This window comes from Grammomys surdaster, unplaced genomic scaffold (genome assembly GCF_004785775.1).
Source record: "Grammomys surdaster isolate TR1022 unplaced genomic scaffold, NIH_TR_1.0 843, whole genome shotgun sequence".
Taxonomy (NCBI): Eukaryota; Metazoa; Chordata; class Mammalia; order Rodentia; family Muridae; genus Grammomys; species Grammomys surdaster.
In genome coordinates this window covers 47,087-67,754 of record NW_021605262.1, presented here as the reverse complement: position 1 = coordinate 67,754, position 20,668 = coordinate 47,087, and the positions used below count along the sequence as shown (strand labels likewise).

The 20,668-nt window shown below is 45.4% G+C and overlaps 1 protein-coding gene across 1 annotated transcript in view; it reads right to left on the bottom strand.

Moving 5' to 3' along the window:
* Positions 1-3,670: 3,670 nt before the first annotated feature.
* Positions 3,671-20,668, bottom strand: part of CUNH5orf49 (chromosome unknown C5orf49 homolog) — a 19,815-nt gene continuing 2,817 nt past the window's right edge. Inside the window, exons 2-3 of the mRNA XM_028782700.1 lie at positions 5,694-5,810; positions 3,671-3,850 (exon numbers count right to left, since the gene is read on the bottom strand). Coding sequence (XP_028638533.1) covers positions 3,671-3,850; positions 5,694-5,810 — 297 coding nt within the window. The remainder of the gene's footprint in view (positions 3,851-5,693; positions 5,811-20,668) is intronic.

Here is a 20,668-nt window from a genome sequence, read left to right as displayed (position 1 = left end):
GTAGGGCTTTACCTTGCCATAGCTTGCAGATGCAGACAACATAAGTACCTGGAACTAGCCATGTACATCAGGTGCCACAGTAGCCTGGACTGGTAAGCTTGCAGGCTTACCAGTGGTGTCTGAGGAGGCTTAAAGAAGACATAGACCCAGAGTCTGTGCTGCAAATCCAACTCTAAAGTTGCTTGAGTTTGTTTTTTCTGTTTTCTAACATAAAGAAATTACACTTTGCCAAATGATTAAAAAAAAAGAGAGTAAATGTTCATTTTTTAAAAAGATTAAAACAAACAAAAAAAAATGTAAACAACAGGCTGGTTTCCTTTTTTAGTTCAGGGCAGGCATCTGTAGGAGGCAGAGGATCCAGAGAGACTACTAGGAAACACTTGATTAGTGTACACCCAGACGTGAAGCACAAGTTTCCGGCCTGACTCCTGGCTCTGATTTTACTAGCTACAGGCCTTAATTCCTCTTAGGAGTATTTTCTTCCATGCGAGCTCATGGGATCCAGTTGTGATTAAATGAGCTAATGACTGGGAGCTTGGCAGTAGGCAGCGTGCTCCCACCAGCGTGCTCCCGCCAGTGTGCTCCCGCCAGCGTGCTCCCACCAGCGTGAATGGCACCCACACCACTGTCATACCAAGACTCAGGACTGCCCTTCACCACCCGAGTGTGACAATTTTCTGCCTCAATCAGGCATTTTTGGATCCTGTAATAATGTCAGATCTCTGAGTGGCAACTGAAGGGAGAGAGATGGTGATGTGGCATTCCTCTTCCCTCCGAGCAAAATCTAGGCTAGCATGCTGGATGTTCCAGTGGGTTCAGCCATCAGCAGAAGTATCCATTGTGTCTCTCCTCCTTGGCATCACATATTCCAGGTGCTTCTAGGCCACCATGCCCCAGTCAATCCCCAGTTGAGCAATGTGTCAAGTTTTCTCACAGTCCACCATAGCAAGACCCTGGACTGGGCATTGTGGATAAAAGAACTTAGAAGGATAGAAGCCAGAGCTAAATTACCTGTCTAAAGGATCAGTAAAAATTTGACAGCAGCCAAGGTCCTTGTCAGCATGTACCTTACACAGCTCTGGGATCAACCCAGCCTCTCTGGGTGTGGTCTCAGCCAACATATTCTCAACCCAGACCTTAACCACTGAGGAAGAAAGGTGGCCTAGGCCACATTTACAAATTCCCAAAGGGATTTCCTTCCTTGTGTTATGTTTTAAAAATTCCCAAGTGATTCAGATCACCTTCCCAATTTGAGACTCCCTCCCCTTCAATTTATAAATGAGACAGGTGTGGAGACATCCAGCCTACTGTTCCTAGTCTAGTGGTTGCTCTGTGGCCAAGCACTGCTAAGTAGGGAAGGTGCCTGTTTATCATTAGAAGCATGCAAATCAGAGGAGTCCTGGAGCTGGCCCCTCACACGCACCCGTCACCTTTTAGCATTACTGGAAGCCTCTCCTGAAAAAAACGTAGGTCCAGTTCCCTAACTCCCATGCTTTAATGTCACTGTTTGCAACTGGCTGAAGTGTGCTGTCAATCAGACCTCCAGGGTCCTCCGTACCTCCTTACTGAGCTTCGGAAGCCAGCGGCCATCAGATCTCTGCCTTCCTTTGCTTCTTCATCAGCATGCATCTGCAGGAACCGACACCAGACAGCAGTGGGGATTTGATAAGTGGGCACACATTCTGTTTACGCAGGAATGTACTCTCTGAGCTGGAGACAAGGCTCAGCGCTTGACACTGCACACTGATGCTGCAGGGACCTCAAGTTCACGTTCCGGCAGCCGTGTGACCGTGGTGCTCACAGCCGCCATAACTCCAGCTTCACGAGATCTGACATTCTCCTCTGACTTCACCAGGCACCAGCGGCCGTGCACACACCCACACAAAGACATACGCACATACACGTAAGTTAAAATAGATCTTAACAAAAAAAAAGTAATATCCCCTTAAGATGTCTCTAACTGGTATTCATTAATTGGCTGTAAGTGTGGAAAAGCCAACAGAGCTCCATTTAATTTTCCTTTACTAGCTACTAAATGTGAAACCTTGATTGATCCTACCCCTTTGTAAAAGCAAGCAGCAGCATTCTGGGTGGGGTTGTGCACACTTTCTACCTCAGCGCTTAAGAGAAGGAGGCAGGGGAAGAGTCTCCGGGCCAGCCTCAGCTACACCGTGAGTTTGAGGATAACCTGAGCTGTACAAGACCCTGTGTCCAATCCCTCCACCCCACCACACATACAAAGGATAAAGAAAAAGAAAGAGAAATAAACAGTAGGTTAAGGGTATAGGATTCACCCTGAAGTAATGAAAATAACTTAGTTTGAAATGAATTTATTTAATCTACTTAGAGTTTTTAGTTATAAGAATAAATAAATGAGTAACGCTTAAAAGAGATTTCTATGGCCCAGATTTTTTGCATGTTTTTATATTATTACAAGTATGGTTTAATGTACCCAAGAGCACCTCACATATACTATTGTCATTTATTTGGGAAGAAAAGAGCAACAACACTGAAAAATTCAGAATATAAATATTTAGGGATTACTCATCCTTGAAACGGCCAGCAATTCTGGACCATGTGTCCTTAGAGAACCATACTTGCAGATTCAAAACAATAAAACCAGTGGTTGAGCACCAAAATGAATTATACCTGCCCAATAACTGCTCAGCTCTGGGAAATTCAATCGCTGTAGATGAGGGGTGCTTTCTTCCAAAAGATACATTCATTAAAAATATATCTTAGTGCCTGAGTGTGTGTCAGATCGTCTTGCAAAATAAATACTTCCAACCTAGGTTAAAAATCAGCTGCTTCCAGAAGAGGAGACTTCTGTCCAAAGTGAAGGCCATGAGCTGGAGATGGATCTCAGGGGCATAGTGTGCAAAGCCCTGGGTTCAAGTGTGAAGGATAAGGAGGGTACAAACAGCTTCAGTGCTCGGGACTGTGAGCCCTTCGTGTGGCTGTGCTCTGGTAGTATTCCGAATAGCATGAAAACATGTCAAAGTTTAGAAAATTCGCCTAAAGATACAAAACATCATATCATGGGAAGAAAATGCAGCAGGCAGACTTTTCCCAGAGCCCAGCCTGTGCGCCCTGCACCTGTAACAGATTCTCCCTGGTGGAGTGACAGATGTACAGGGGCTTTTATGCTCCATTGTGCAGAATTCAGTTTATCTGTGACCTCGAGGAAACAAAATGTCCTGTCTAGAATTCAGTCATGTCTAGGGCCGTTTTTGTTCCTCTCAGACAAACAGAAAAGGGTTCTTCGCTTCGTGGGCAGGGACGTTTTCCTAACTGACAGAGAAAGACCCTCACAGCGCTCCTGGGAACTCTTCTCTGATGAATCCTTGCAAAGTGGAGAGCCAGCACACAAGACAAACACCGCTGCTACTGATGGGAGGCAGGCTTTTCTTTTATTCAGGGTCTCAGAATGAATCAGTCAGTGTCATTTTAAATAAGTCCAGTGAAAATCCTTACACTAAAGCTTTCAACACAAGTAAAGGTGCTTCTCCAGGTTCTGAGCCAGGACCACCTTAGATAGGGGTGTGCTTATCCTCCCGCAATCAAAGAACATTCTTACAGCTACAGGTTACATGAACAGGAAAATGGGTTCGTATACTACCTCGCTTGCCGACAGTGTACCTCAGAGTGCCCTATAAACCATACGTCTGCTTCAGGCTGGATTGATGTGCCCAAAGCCGGGCTCCTTGAGGCTGGGGATGTCATTCTTCCTGTAGAAGTCGGTCTGTACATGGTTCACATGGCCATAGTCTCTGTTTAGGGGCTCAATGGGCTGATTGATGCGTTTCCCATAGGCAGAGGACATCAGCACTGGCACAACCCTTTCCTGTTCCTGGGAAGATGAAATTCACAGACATCATTGCGAGGACAAAAACCTTTCTACCCACAATGCATCAGTACAGTGGTCCATGCATGCATCAGATGTCTCACCCAGGCGGCGCCTCAATGATGCTAGCAAATAGTCTCTGAACCAGACACCACTTGTGGTCCGACTTCAGGTCCTGTCCCTCCTCTTTCCTTCCCCTCCCATCTCTCAGCTCACCCCCTGCCAGCCTTTCTTCACCCCTCACATATAGGACAGTAGCCTGGAGCTTCAAGAGTTTGTTCACCCCACTCATCCTGCTTGTGTGTTCCACTGACAGACAGCTCCAATCACTCAAGTCCCCGGGTGGCACTATTAGTCTTTCCTGTCCCTTCTCCCCAGAACCTCCTCAGCCCTTTCCCTGTCGTGTGCTTTAAAGAGCTCTCTGTGCATGTTATCCATCAACGTGAAACCAGGTTGTTTCTTTGTCTTTTGTCTCTTACTCCTCTCTTTGTCCGAATGTCAGCTCTACAAGGACGGGGCTTGTTCCTTAGTCCTTCTCTGCCCCCTCCACAGGAAGAGAACAGCATCAAACAATGCATCATCAGAGCCACCTTCTTCTCGTCAGAGAACAAGAATTTCAATGCCGGTGCAGAATGCATAAACATAAGCAAATATAGAAGTCCCGTGACCCTGAAATAAGTGACACTGCGTGCCTTTATCACTTAATTCCAATTCAAGAGTGCTAAGAGTGGCAAGATGGCAGGAGCTAGCAGCCTCACTCACAAGCGAAACAAGCACTTGGCCACTGTACCAAATCTCCAGCCTCGGAGATCTTAATTACAGTCACAGGGGAAAAAAAGCCAGAAATCCCCGAAGAAGCTTTTGTGTCATAATCTCCGTGTGATGTGATGTCTAAAACTCTCTGTGTACTCAGCCCCTGACCTTTAAAAACACTGCCATTCTCAGTGTGGACTGAAGGTCAGGTCAAAAAGGCAGAAATGTCTAACATAGACCAGGATAGGTCCAATTTAGTCCAGGATAGAAAGTACCTCCAGCACCCGTCTACCTGGTGGGACCCTGACAGAGTTGCCACGACTGCCAGCCAGCTTCTTTTGAAAACACTGAGGAGGCAATGCAGAGCTGCACCCCATATGGTGGGGACTTGAGGACTAGACTTGGTAAAAATAAAGACCAGTGTCCCTAGAAAAGTTGTTGTAGCCAGGGCTCAGCAGGTAAGCAAGTAAGGAGTCCTGCCTGTTGAAAAGAGGTTCCTAATTTTACTATCCTTAAATTATCTAGTTCCCTGGAACCAATCAGAAAAATTAATGTAAAAATGGAGTCACAGAACAGAAGCATCTTAACTTCTCAGCACAATAAAATAGATGCCGGCCACATAAAGTTACATGAAGCATTGGAACACAATGTCAGATGCCGGCCACATAAAGATACATAAAGCGTTGGAACACAGTGTCAAATATTTACATGTGGTCACATATGCATGCATCAGCACACGTATATACATGCAAATATAAATATATACAAGACTGTGTTCATACATGTACATATATAAAGTACATGTATGTATGTGCTTAGATATCTGCATGTTCTCACATTTCATACAGATAAATGTGTGAAAATATGTACACAGGCACATGCACACATATATATTTACACATTCAATATATATACACATGTATGCACACGGACAAACATAATACATGTGTGTAACCAATATATATGTATGTTAATATGCACATATGTAAATATGCATTATTTGTACACATATATTCACACTGCATTGCATACATGTGCATGCATGGGCACATGCACATAGTTTAGAAGGTCTGTTAACATCATTATCATAACTTACCTCCTCGTTAAAATGAAGCCCCAGGTTCTTTGCATGTTCTCTGTCATCTCTATGCAGTTTCTGGTTATAATCTAGTCTCCTCTTAAAAACACAGTCGTAGAGGGAGACGATTCCTGTCTGGGAATAAACAGAGACAGACAGTCACAGGTGTGTTTGAAGGATGAGACACTGGTATCTAGGACAGCACTGAAACCAACCACGACTCTGCAGTGGGGACTGGAGAGTGCAGAGTTTCCCTTGTGTGAGTGGGCACTGAGGAGGGACACCTCACTTGGCAGACCCGGCTGTGTGCTGGAGCAGAAAGGAGCTCGGACCCCCACCCCCAACAAGTGTAGAGTGTATAGAGGACCACGTCTGACTGTAGATGTCCAACAGCACCTCTCTTCGGCACTCTGGTGTTCCTCCTTGAGATATTCCTCAAAGTCTGTCCCCTCCGACACTGCTGCAAGAGTTCAAACCTCAGCCGTGGCTCAAGTTACCGTGAGGAAATAGTGTGGACCAAGAAGTTCATAAATAAAATATGTTTCTCAGTTTAGAGGCTAGACATCCAAGATCAAGGCGTGGGCAGATTCAGTGCCTGCAGAGCTGCTTTCAGCTTCATACATGGCACCATCAAAAGGGAGAAAGACTACGGAGGCCCACTCGAGCTTTGGAGGCATGAAACCTCTTCAGGAGGGCACTGCCCTCCAGACCTGACCTCAGAGAATCTAATATTATAGCCTTGTTCTGCTCTGAAAACTCAGCAGTAACTAGATGCTATGACAATACACCCAGGCAGAAGTCATCCTTCAAGCTGCCGGCCAATGGTCAAATTGCTTATATGCAAACCTACCTCTTGAGAGACAAAAACATTTTTCTTAAACCCTATGTACAGCTATAGAACTTTGAAACTGATGTCCATGAGTACATGTAATGTGCCTACATATATAGCATAAGCATGCATTATACATACATAGATGTACAGACACACAGCTTAGATGTTCTGGAAAAGGACTTGTTAATATAACTATGTTCTATAGATCTCTCTTTTTCTTCCTCAACTTTTTCTTAGTCAATCTGCTTGTGTGGTACCCAGTAAAATAAGGAATCCACAGGTTAGGTGGTATTTAACTGTCATCTCATGCATCAGGCTTGGGTTTGTTGCTCTAGATGTTCTGATTCCTTCAGCGACAAAACCAGACTTGGTTTATCTTTAGGATTAGAACTGATCACCAGCTGTCTCACTTACACTGGGGTGGTTTAGCTTGGGTGTTTGTTTTTCCTAATAATGATACTAGAACTATTCCCTCTGTGGAATGGACAAAACTGAAGTGTGGAAAGAAAGGATGTACACACATGTTTAGTGGACTGGAAAACACAGGTGACCCTGTTTACAGAGTGCAGGAACTCGGTGTTTCCGGCGGTGATGGTAATGGCTAGCAATGCAGCATCCAGCAATGAGGGCATTCACAGACTGACCACCAGGTAGACTTGGGAGACAGCTCACACCTGGTCGTGCCTGATGTGTCTACCATCCAGTGAAGGAGACAACGTGGTTTTTAAGAATCGAAGTTTCAAGATTTGTAAAAGTTCAAAAAGTTCATCACCCAGGAGGGAACTTGCCCCCACTGACATAATCTTAGTTTCACTAAATTCATCCATTCCTGGACTGCCCCTGGAGGCGGTGCTTCTCTCTCTGCATCACTGCTGTCATTAGCGTGTTTGCACCACCTGCCCTGGCTGTTGTGTTTGCTGCTCAGAAAACACATGATCGAGACAAGGGTGTGAAAAACACTAACTCCGCAGAGAATTGATTAAATTCAGCATTCTGGGCTGTAAAATTGGCTAGTTCCTTGTATCTTCACATCACACCGTAGACAAAAGTAAATTCTAGAGGAACGAGGAAAATAAGAGAAAAAGAAAGCCATGAGGGACCTCCCACACGTAAAAGCAATAAGGAAAATGTCACAAAGAAAACATCAATCACTTTGACTCTATAAAAGTAGGCATTTGCTTATCAAATAAATCTAAGTTTCTTTAAAAAACCCATCTTAAGACATGACAAAGAAATCTCATTCTTGAACATTCAGTGCAGATCTGTTGCTGCAGAAGCTGGTGGGCTGCCAGCCCTCGCAGGCAAAGCAATGCTTTCTGGGAGAAACAGAGAGGGCCCTTCAGTAGTACAGAGGAAGTTCAAACACCCACACTGCAGGAATGGTGGGTCCATCCCTCTTCAAGGGAAGATATAAAGACCCAGGCCTTTTGAGGCATAAAGCTATTGGCTGAGCTGAAGACAGGCCCACAGCAAGACAGCACTAACCTGAAAGCCCACTGTATTAGGTTTGTGTGTACTTCTGTGTGAGTGAATGAATCCATGTATGGAAAGGCAGAGGTGAACCGGGCTGTCTGTAGGCCAGTAGAGGGCGTTGGATCTCATGCAGATGGAGTGATGGACACATGGAGGCACCTGTGAGCCACCTGATGTGGGTGGTGGACACTGAATTCAGGTCCCTTGGAAGAGCGGCAAGCACTTTTGACTGCTGAGTCCTCTCTCCTGGTGACTTAAGCAATCCGATGGTAGTTAGGCTGGTCTCAGTTTTCTGTTGCCCGTCTGGAAGTCCTCCTGCCCTGGCTATGGCTGTGCTGTCAGCCACAGCCGAGCACGAAGGATGAACCCTTGTGATCAGGTCATTCTCTTCTGTCCGCTGAGGACCACATGCAAAAGTAGACGCTGATGGTGTTCCCCATTCAGCGCCTAACAGTGCTCCCCCTGGGTGTCTGGCCTGCTCAGGTAAGGGGAGCCACACAGGAAGAGGGGGAGCACCAACAGTAAGGAAACAAACCGCCAGGATCTGCCTGTGCTGTGCTTCTTATTTCGTGCTTTCAGCCAGACCAAACCTCCTGAGTGGAGTGGGTGCTGCCCGAGGAAAAGACCCAACGACGGAACAGATTCAAGAAAGGGAGAGCGTGTAACCACTGTTACAAATGCTCTACATCACAGAAACCTATTGCAATATGCAACTTCCCAGGGGGAAAAAAAAGGAAAAAAGTCTATTGCTTTTCATTTTAATGAGGTCTCCCAAAACTCTGTGAATAGAAACAGCTAAGAGTCGGTGCTGCCTCCCAATTCCAGGATGTTGTGAGCACCTAGGCCAACTTGATCTGGATCAGGAAGTTCACTGCTTCTGGGCACAGGCTGATGAGAACCCAAGCTCTCCCAACCCCATCCTACCCGCCTACCCCACCCGACCCCTGACGCATGTGTGCTGCGTATTCGGAATGTTCCAGAGAAAAAAATGATGACTTTTTCTACTGCTGAAGACTAAGACTAAAAGGAAAGAAATTACTAGCAGACAGGCAGCCTCACAGAGCAAAACACCATCCGTCTCCGCTGTCTGAGTGAAGCGTGTCTCCCGTTACAGAGCTTTCATCTTCTGGTCTTCCTTTGTGGCTTGAAGCAAGATGATTTTAATAAAAATCTGAGATTCTATCACAACACAGACTTGGTGCTGCACAATTAAAATCTCTCAGATTTGCCCGTCTCTCCCTGGAATTTAACTTTTAAAAAACAAAAACCAAACAAACAAACAAAACAAAAGAACAAAAAAAAAAGCAGAGCAAAACAGAAAATATTAGCTTGTGACCTCTGCCTTTGTCTGCTTGCATTTTGAGCATTACTTAAACGTGGTACCGCTGTGTGCTACATGTGCCTTCAGTTTACCTCCTGTGCTCCCAACTCCTGATTCTGAATAGTCTCCAACCAGTAGAGTGTGTGGATGCCATCTGCGCAATGGTGCCTGTGTCTGTTCATTCTACAGTTTGGGAATTAATTCAGCCGTGGAGATTTGATATCCATTGTTAGGTATTAAGAGGGCTGGACTTGATCTGAATATATTGCAAGAGGTGGTGCCTTCCAAGATGGTTGACTTTAGGTGGGGTTATCAGGGCAGTCTGGGTGCTCTATACTGAGTGAGACAGAGGCCAAAGAAACACAAGTGTGTACAGTCCCAGCCTCTCAGGGAGCCATGCACTACTTCAGGAAGCACACGTGTGCACACTTCAGGCCTCTCGGTGTGTCCTGGCTGCCAGCAGGGAGCACATGTGTGCACACTCCAGGCCTCTCGGTGTGTCCTGGCTGCCAGCAGGGAGCACATGTGTGCACACTCCAGGCCTCTTGGTGTGCTCTGACATTCAGCCAGTGAAACCATTAGTACCTGTGGTTTCTGGAAAGCCTAGAACTATGACCTAAATAAACATTTTCTTTACAAGACACACAGCCTTGGGTATTTCTTTGTAGTGATGGAAAATGAGCTAAAAATAACTGTAAGAGGCCATTTTAGGCTCCAGGATAGAAATGGAGAGAACCTTACTTTAAGTGAGACCACGGTCTGAGCATGGGAAAAACACACACGCTAAAATATGTAAAATATAATGACATGCCAAAATAACAAAAATAAAAATGGCAGAGCATGGAAACGTACAGTGACTTAAAAGAAGGTATGCTAAGCTCTTGTTTGCACTGAGCTTGTGGATGTGCTAAGATCTTATTTGCTCTGAGTTTGTGGAGATACCTTGGAATCTCCGACAATCACACAGCTAGCTGCTACAGCTAAAACTCTGCAGAGCAATCTCTCAGGTGCCGTGGGTTGGGTGTTGTCCTCCAGAAGCCCTCACGTGGAAGTCTTATACCAGAGAATACAGAACGCCGTCCTGACCGGAAGCAGGGTTGCTGAAGATGTACTTAGTTAAGGTGACATCATACCAGCGTAAGACGACACTATGCACTGTGGCTGGTGTTCTTACAGAGCAGGAATCTGAAGCATAGAGACATAGATCAGGAAAGACGGTCTGGACAGGACAGGAAGATGACTATCAAGAGACGCAGAGGCTGAGCCTACGAAAGGACCAAACTTCCACTCTCCAGGACTCTGAAAGGTGAGTTCCCATTGCTCTTGGCCACCAAGTCTGGGCCACTTTGTGCTGTACTGATGCCCAACACATTCTGTAAAAGCAGCATTTGGAACAACTGGGAAGCCAAAACGGGGTTAAATCAAGGCTACTGCAGCAGGGCCAGAAGGCTAAGGTGCACACTCCTCTGGTAAACTGAGTTTGCTGACCACCTGAGTGGACAGCATCACTAATACACAATTACACTCTACTCCTGACAATCCAGGGAATTGACCCTGCTTCTGCTCCTGCTCCTGCTCCTCCTCCTGCTGCTGCTGCTCCTCCTCCTGCTCATCTTCCTCCTGCTGCTCCTCCTGATCCTCCTGTTCCTCTTCCTCCTGATCCTGCTCCTCCAGATCCTCCTGCTTTTCCTCTTGTTCCTCCTTCTGCTCCTGTTGTTCCTGCTCCTCTTCCTGTTTCTGCTCCTCCTCTTGCTCCTCCTCCTCTTGCTGATGCTCCTGCTTCTCCTTCTCCTGCTCCTCCTACTCCTCCTGCTCCTCCTGCTGCTCCTCCTGCTCCTGATTCTTTAGTGAAGACACGAGACCAGTTCTACCCAATGGACTGTGATCTGAAGTGACACGTGATGCCTCAGCTAGAAGTACTGAAGAACCAGCACCCAGAGCCAGGCTTCATGGAGTGGGAGCAGCCCGTGGGGTGGCTGCTGAGTGCCTGAACAGTGCAAGGGCACACTGCCAACCCCACTGGTACTTTTGCATGAGAAATCAAGTCACTGAGCTCTGTGGGGTTGTTTGTTGCTGCAGGAGAACTGGCCTTGTCCTGACTGATCCAAGAGGGTAGCTGAGGGAGGCATTTGCCTCCTACGGTCTGCAAGGCCCAACTTCCACCCTGAGGTTGTTGGAGTTTATTACATCCTGCACCTTCCCCCACCCACAAGCTCTGCTCTTTCCAGAAGTTACAGTCTCACACAAATAATTTTTTGACAATTTGACACATGCCTATGCACACATGTATATGACAATGCATTGTGATCATATTCACACGTCACCCTCTCTCATCTTCCTCCCACACTTGTAAAAAGATGACCCTCTTGTACGTGTGTGTGTGTGTATGTGTGTGTGTGTGCACGCGCGCGTGCGTGTGCGCGTGTATCCCACTGAATTTAGTTAAGGCTGCTTGTGTGTGTTTTCTTTTTTGTTTGTTTGTTTTTTCAAGGTAGAGTTTCAGGGTTTCTCTGTGTAGTCCTGACTGTCCGGGAACTCACTCTGTAGAACAGGCTAGCCTAGAACTCAGAAATCCACTGGCCTTTGCCTCTTAAATGCTGGCTTTGAAGGCCTGTGCCACATATTTTTATGTAATTGCAATGAGAATGATGCTATATGCTCGCCAAACACATTTCCATTTGAGAACAAATGAAAGAGTCAGGTCTCTATTTTCCTACAGTAGTCTGGGCTAGAAAGGTGCCAAGGTGCCATGACATGAAGTCTCTAGGCATAGAGACTCAATCTCTGTGTATGGAGAACTCAGGGGATTCGATTAATGACTCCAATGTCCTGGAGACTACCGGGCTCTGGAAACCATGGAACCAATGAGGGAGAAACCAGGTCTGACTAAGAATAAGCCAGTCAATATCCAACATGCACAGGGAAAGAGTCTATGTGATCCCACCCCTGATTGTGAAGACTCCAGCAGGTGATGGCTGCTGAGGAGGGAAAGCTTGTTTTCTTCAGGAGTATGGACTATAGGGGTTTGGCCCAATGCTCCCAACACCGGTGTCCAAATGGGGGCCACGAATTTGACTCAGGTGAGTCATGAAGAGGAGGAGGAAGAGAAGATGGAAGAAGTGGTGGAGGAGGAGATGAGGAGAATGTAGTGGGAGAGGAAGAGAAAGAGCTGAAGAGGTGGGGGAGGAGGGGGAGACAGAAGGGGACGACAAGGAGGAAGAGGAGGACAAGAAGAAGGAAGAGAAAGGGGAAGAGGAGGAAGAAGAGAACAATGATGGGGATGAGGAAGAGGATGAGGAAGATAGATGGGGAGGAGTGGGAGGATGAACATGGGGATGAGGGAAAGGGGAGGGAGGAGGATAGAGATGAGGAGAAAGGAGGAGGGAGAGGTGTCCAAGAAGGGCTACAAGTAGGGAGGAGACGTGAATATGATGTCAAATGTGATATATATATATATTTATGTATAAATATATATATATATTTATCAATGAATATATAGTAGAAATTCATGCCCCTTTCAAATAAAAATATAAATAACCCTCATATATATATATATATATACATACATATATATACATATGTATATGTGTATATATGTATGTATATATATATATTTTTAAGAGGGACAGCGGGTTGTCACATCACTGCACCAAGAGCTCTCTAGGACTCACATTGGTCAACACATGAAAAATGAAGCGATGTCTGTTGTATTACACTAAAAAAAAAAAAAAGATTATTTTATGTATGTGAATACACTGTAGCTGTCTTCAGACACACACGGAAGAGGGCATCGGACCCCATTACAGATGGTTGTGAGCCACCATGTGGTTGCTGGGAATCGAACTCAGGACCTCTGGAAGAGCAATCAGTGCTCTTAACCGCTGAGCCATCTCTCTAGCCCTTACACTTATTTTCTTTAGCCCAATGTCGCACTTATATGAAACTAACTACTCACTGCAGGAAAAAAAAAATGTACCTCATAAGTAGTGATTGCCGATTCCTTTGGTGTAAATATTCTCACTGTGGGGATCTGGCGAGTTGGCTCCATGATTAGGAACAACGTATTTGAATTTGGTTCCTGGCCCCTGCGTAGGTGACACCCATCTATAATCTAGTCCCAGGGGATATGATACCCTCTTCTGGCCTCTGTACGCACCAGGCATACACAGACATACATGCAAGTAAAACATAAACAAATAAAAACACATAAAAATAAAAATTTAAATTAAAAAAAAAAAAACATGTTCTTACTGTTGTCAGATGAGGGCAGCCAACCAAGCGTAGAGCTCAGACATGCTGCTAAAAATGAGGCTTGTGAGTTAGTGAGAGTAAGCTCTGCCAGGACGCTGGCTGAGCCTCTGTGTTGCTCAGCAACATCCTAGCCCATCCTGACTAAAGTGGAAATTCCTTGTCGGTGGCTTGCTAACACTCTCTTCAAAGCTACTTGCCTACAAGTATATGACCTACTTTCTAAACTGTAACTCTCCAAGGTCATTGGTTTTATAAGGGCCTTATCTGAGGTTTGCTAAGCCCAGAGCATCTCCTTGGGAGACAGCCAGTATGCTGAGCTGAGAGAATGTTAACAGCGTTCAAGACTCTGCAGTGTAGAGGGCTGGAGCTTGTCAAGAGCGAGCATCAGAACCTTTGAGGGAGTGTGCTTAACTGTTCTCCATGGCTTGCCTGAGGACAAGATCCTGTTTCTTCTCCTAGCACGTTGAATCATAAGCTTTGACGATTCTTACAACTTCTCAGATAATCTAAGAGTATTTTACTCTGGAGCTGAAGTCAGCAGAATTCCTCTCAGCTGACTCACTTCTCTCACACTGGAAGAATACACGGACTCTGTGCATTCTGCCTTAGTTCCCAGACCCACCTCATCACTGAGGCTGAAGATTCAGTCTCTGTGGTCTGTGTCATTTGCTTACGTCTATTCACTTATGCTAGAGCTGGAGTGTGCTTTGTGATCCCTAAGAGGTCATGTGTTGGAGCTTGGTCCTCGGGCGGCAGATGGTGGCGCGCTTTTAAGAGCGAGGGCCTGTCAGGAGCTTCTTAGGTCACTGAAAGCACAGCCTTGAAGAGATTGGAGACTGCAAGTGTCTGCCTCCTGGCTGCAGATGTAACCACTTACCCTGTCATAATGTCTACTACCACCCATGCCCTGAGACGGTGCAACTGAATGGCAGACACGCCACAAACGTCGACTACTGAGAATTGTAGTTCTCAAAAGTTTGAGCTAAGTAAACTTTTTTTTAAAATTTTCATTCTTTCCCTACAAAAAGAGTAAATTTAAAAAAAAAAAACTCAAAATAAACAAAGGACACTGAACAAAAAAATTATTTTCTTCATTACTCATTTATGCTGAGAACCTTGGAATCTTGTTAGGGAGATGAAAAGTGGGTTTGATACATGATCTCATCAAACTGTGAGATAAAATATGTGAACACACACTGCCACATGAGCACACACTGCCACGTGAGAACACACTGCCACGTGAGCACACACTGCCACATGAGCACACACTGCCACGTGAGCACACACTGCCACATGAGTAGAGTCGGTTGAGCTGGGTAGAGCAGCCTACAGAACTAACTCCTGAAGCAGAGGTGGTGTTACTGGGAGTCTAGGTTCACCCTGGTCTACTTAGAGAGTTCAAGGCCAGCTGGGCTACATTATCAAATCTTGTCTCAGAAAAGAAAGAGAGAGAGAGAGAGAGAGAGAGAGAGAGAGAGAGAGAGAGAGAGAGAGAGGAGGAAAGAAAGAAAGGAGGAAAGAAAGAAAGAAAGAAAGAAAGAAAGAAAGAAAGAAAGAAAGAAAGAAAGGAGGAAAGAAAAAAAGAAAGAAAGAAAGAAAGGAAGGAAGGAAGGAAGGAAGAAAAAGAAAGGAAGGAAGAGAGAGAGAGAGAGAGAGAGAGAGAGAGAGAGAGAGAGAGAGAAAAGAATTTTTAAAAGGAAAAGGAAAAATAGGAGAAAGGGGAGGTAGGGTAGGAAGGAGGGGAAGGAGAAGGAGAGAGGGAGGTTTATTCATCAAAGTGCTCTCTTTGTAGTCATGAGGACCTAAACAGAGACCCCAGACCCTGCAGTTTAAAAAAAAACAAAAACAGAAAACAAAAAAGGCCAGGCACAGTGGCTCACAGTTACCATTCCAGAGTTGGGAGGTAGAGGCAGGTAGACCCTTGGAGGTCACTGACCACCCACTCTTGCTAACTTGGCAATCTTCACATCAATGAGAGACCCTGCCAACATCCAAGGTTGTCCTCTGGCCTCCGTATGCGTGGACATACAGAGACAAGTACACCATACATACACACCAATGAGAAAACTGAAAAACATGCATGTTTGTGTGATCCTTTGTATGTAAACACAAAATCAGACCCAAATCATTGCATGTACAGGCACATGGCCAAAAGACATGCCATGCTTGTTCGTGGGCAGTATCCTGGTAAGAACCTTCTCCATGCAGACATGCTGGCTTCCTCTCTTCCTCGCTCCTCCTTTGTGGCTAAGTTCCTAAGAGAGGCTGAGCCCCTCCATTTACAAGATTCCAGCTGCCTTGGAGGAAGGCTCCATCTTGCTCTGCTACACACTCTAGGACATGCCATTCCTGGGGACAGGTCACTGGACAACGGGCTTGCAGCTAGCATGGGGTGGGAGGCAGGTGTGATCCACCCTGATTGCCCCATGGGTAGAATGCTAAACCACACATAATCCAAACAGAACCTCCTGGTTTACCAAGAGCATTTTCTAAACAGGTAGCTTAGGCCTTCCGTTCCGTATCTTCATCCCTCTTCTACCCACCACGCAGCAGGTATTTCTGGAGTACCCCCAGGGTAAGCCAGTCCCTGTTTTGATTGCTGAAGAGACAGCAAGACAAAAATTAATCCCTATCCCCACCACAAGGGCAGCCGACAATTCACTGGGGGAAAGAACAACAATAAGATAAGCAAGTGAAACGTTTAGTAGGCTAGACACAATGGAGAAATGAGAGGGGAGGGGGTGGGCATGTAGGAAGGTGCTCTGCCTTCTAGTAGCATGGCCGTGAATCTACTGGACAGCCAAGACAAGACCCCTAGACCCTACCAGGAACATGGCCGCAGAATGGTTTATCTTCCTTTACAGCTGCTTTAGAGCCCCCAAGCACACGTGATCAAATATAGCTAATGTCTCTGGTGATCATATGTGAGCGACTAAGTAAACACACCCCTGTGTATACCCTGGCTGTGGTCCTGGGGCTCTCTGCCTTGCAGCTCTGGACAGACTGTGCACGAGCCTCCATACGCTGGAGGTTCTTACTGCCCTGGATGAAGGACGTTCTGCAGGCAGGGAGGCAAAACATATCGAACAGAAGGACACCATCAGCCCTCGCCTGCACGTCTGCGATTGCACACATGCAGAAGGGATTCTGGTTAATCCCAGCAAAGCCAGAGCGGGGCCTGTGGAAGACAGCTTTCCTCAACAATCCACCCTAGCACGCTGGAAAATACATCCTAAAGCCACTTAGGCGATTTATTTTTAATGTCACTGTTATACTTTGAGGGATTTAATCAAAACCTTCATAAAAGGGCATTCTCCTCTGACTCGGCTTTTCCGTTTCGGAGGCAGAAATGCTGTGCACAACAGAAGAAGAAAAAAAGTAATTTAAAAACGCCATTGAACTGGATCTGCTCCGCAGCCTCTGGAAGTGTGCTTCTTAGGGAAACACAGGCTGCTAGAGCTCCCTAGGGAGCAGTACCCGAGCTGGTCACACTATGGGTGGGAGCATGAGGGGACAAATGTATCATCCTCTTCAGCCACATTACCAGGGTTTTAAATAAGTTTGCAGCCTGCAAAGCATGAGTGTGGTGGGCTCCCTGGAGTGGATGAGTTGGAACATCGGGGATACTTGCCATATGCTTATCTTTACTGTGGTCCTCTGCATTCGTCTCTGACAGGGATGGAGGCTAGGGTACTTAAGGGATGGGCTGCTGGAAATGGAAATTACTGGAAAGAAACTAACCATTGGGAACTACAGCTAAAGAACAATCACTAGCTGTATTTACACTGGATGTATTGCATCTCATGCCACACTGGTTAACTAAATCAAGTGTGTGTGGGATGTGTGTGTGTGTGTGTGTGTCTGTGAGTGTGTATCTTTGTATCTGTCTATATGTCTGTGTGTGTGTCTGTGTGTCTATGTGTGTCTGTGTGTGTGTGTTTGTGTGTATGTGTATGCGTGACTATGTGTCTGTGTGTCTATGTGTATTTGTGAGTGTATGTCTGTATGTCTGCGTGTCTCTATATGTGTGTGTCTGTGTGTCTATATGTCTGCGTATGAGTGTGTGTGTCTGTGTGTGTCTGTGTGTGTGTTCTGTGTGTGTCTATGTGTGTCTGTGAGTGTGTCTTTGTGTGTGTGTGTGTCTTTGTGTGTGTGTGTGTGTGTGTGAAAGCTGATATCTTAGTTTTTGTACTGCTAGTGTGAAAAACTAAACTACATTCTAAAGGAAATCGGGTTTTATAAGTGGGTTCTGAAAGTATTAACAGTGGCTGGGATTTCGTTGTTGCTTTGCTTTTCATCAAAAGGCACTCTATGGAAAAGGAATGTTTCCTGGAGCTGCTCCTTATCAGACAGAGCACCTGACGCCCCAGATTATCTCATGTGACCTGGAGAACAGCTTTGTCTCCATGTTGGGAAGTTTTCCCGGCCCTTACTCAGACAGATCTTATTTTTAACTAGTACAAGAAAGAACCTTCTACGGGTTTTGACCATGTGGGTATGCATAAAATACCTATAAGAGCAGTTTTTGCTCATTAATAGCCACTGAAACAAAACCATTCCTGTGTTCCTTTAATTCCATAATTAACCCAAGAAGCCACTTCAGATTAGGTTCCCAGTGTATCTAAAGCATAACCTTTCTAATGCAGTAGCTGACTCTGTTGTTACCCTGGGGTCTGCGTTTCCACCTAGGTGGCATTTCCTCCTCGCTAACATGCCAGCCTTCAGGAGAGGCAAGGCACAGTCTAAGATCAGGGTCCCAGCCCATGTTTCTCCAGGTGAGAAATGGCTGGGACTGGGACAGAGTTCTCAAACTTTTGTGAACTTTGCTGGGAACAGCAAAGAGTTGAGAACCATCCTGCTGTGTGCTCAGAAACTTTTGGGAATTTCAAGGAGTTGGGAATAGGGCTGCAGGTCTGCAAAGAGTCTAGGGAGGGAATTGGTGGGGTGAGGGTGCCTGGGGAGTGGGGGTGGAGAACCTCCTATGGGAGACTTAGGTGCAGCTCTGTATAATGAAGGTCTGTACCCCCAAAGTTCTTGATGTAAGAGACAGTTTTTGCTTGTCCAAACCGCTTTATTCATGGTGGATGAGGATGTGTAAGACTTACTCTGAGTGAATCAAAGATTAAATACCTTTTGCAGGAAGAGACGCTCAGGAAGGGAAGCTCATCAGCTAAACACTTGGGGTCTGTCTGGATTAGCATGGAGAACTCTAGATTCTATGCTACATGACTGGTTGTTATGGTCCTCTTAGTGGGGTGTCATGCTCACGTGCTCCAGGACAGGAACACGGTCCGTAGTTAGTTCTAACTCTTGCTATCCTCAGTTAAGAGTTCTATCAGGGTTCTAAACTTGCTACTACCTTACCAGTTCTGTCTGGTGCCACGGTCCACTGCCCAACATTACCCAAGCAGTATCGGCCCAGTGACTCACAAGCAGCTGTATCAGGTCCTATATCTGTATCGTCACAAACATACAACTACTTACTTAAAAACTCCTGAAAGACAAGATTTTACCACTACCAACAACTCCCACCTAGACAAAGGAACCAGACAGATCCTGGTTTAATTAGTCAAGCAAGGCTTAAGTGGCTATTTGAAGGTTCCTCGATAGACCCACCTCTTTCTGCACAGTTGAAATCTGTGTACTGAATAACTGAGATGGCTCGTGGGAGTGTAGTCATGTGATTAGATGGACTGCCAGTTTAAGATCCACTAGTATAAATGAGGTGAACAATTTTTTACATTGAAGTTATTGATCGGCATAATATTTCTTTGCCCCAACTCATTCTGTCAAGAGAGTCTTGCTCTGTTCTCCCTGAAAATGTCTCCTCTTTATGTCTTCCATTGAACTAACTTATTCAAGATGCACAGAGTTCAATGTAGGAGACAGGCAGAGGAGAGAAGTGTACACTCTTGGGACATGAAAAACGACAGTGGCCAGAGAGAATATTGCCCTGGTTTGCCCCTTAGGAAGGCTCTGTATTGTTTCTAAAATCCCTGGAACAAACACCTTTTCCAATGGCCTTTTTGTTTAAACGGTTGGCAGTCTGTCTGGTTTGGGTTTGAGGGTGTCGGGTGGAGTATGCCCTTGGTTTTTATCAGAAAGTCATCTGCTTTGTAGTAATTTTATAAACTTTAAAGCTTCTGGAATCAGGCTTAATCAGGCAGGCTGAAGAGGCAGTGTCTCTTCCCAGGGCCAGAGCTTCGATGTGTGTCTCTCCCATTCCTCTGATCAGACATTAGAGTCCTGTAGTTCCAGTTGTAGACACTGTTATAGGAGTCCAGCCCTAATGCCCTCTAATCTTGCAATATCTAACTGCCTCCCTAACTGCTCTTTCTATGGAAGCCCAGTCTGTTCAGTATTTGTGTTAGCCATTCAGCAGAAGCTAGGAAAATAATTTTGAAGTAGTTAGAGCGTTATCTAGCTGTACATTGCTTATTTTATTATAAATAATGAAACAGTGCTCGATAAATAGTTTTATAGTCATGTACCCAGAATTCTTAGCTCCATCCTGCAAGTTAGCCTGTCTCTGATATGGACTGTCCTAATCTGCTGATTTTTCAACCAGTTCTCTGAGGCCACCTGGGTAGTATTTAAGAACCCCTTGAGATGATGTCTTATGAAAGTTTTCATTACATCAAAAGGCAGACAAATTTTATATGCTCTCAATAAGACAGTACAGACTTTAAACAGCAAGACCACATTGGATGTTTGTCTCATCCTATATACTAGGACTATACTTTAATGACTAAAATTTGACTATTTTATATGCATTGAACACTTAAACATAAAATTCGTTCAACAGATAAAATTATTTACAGATAAGTGTTTATTTGTATATTTAGTTAGTTTTGTAGAAAGGATCTCATGATGTAGCCCACATGGGCCTTGAACTCTCAATCCTCCTGCCTCAGACTTAATGAGTGCTGGGAAGATGAACAAATATCACCATGCTTGGCCAAGTGGTTGAAGTATATTGTTTGTTGAGAGCCTTTGGTGCCACTTCTAGGAATTCGGCGTTTGTCACTGGGCTCAGACAAGTAGGCTCAGTTAAGAATATTAGAAAGAGTGGCCATGGGGCTTTGTTTACTACTTTGCTGTATTACTACCTTATGT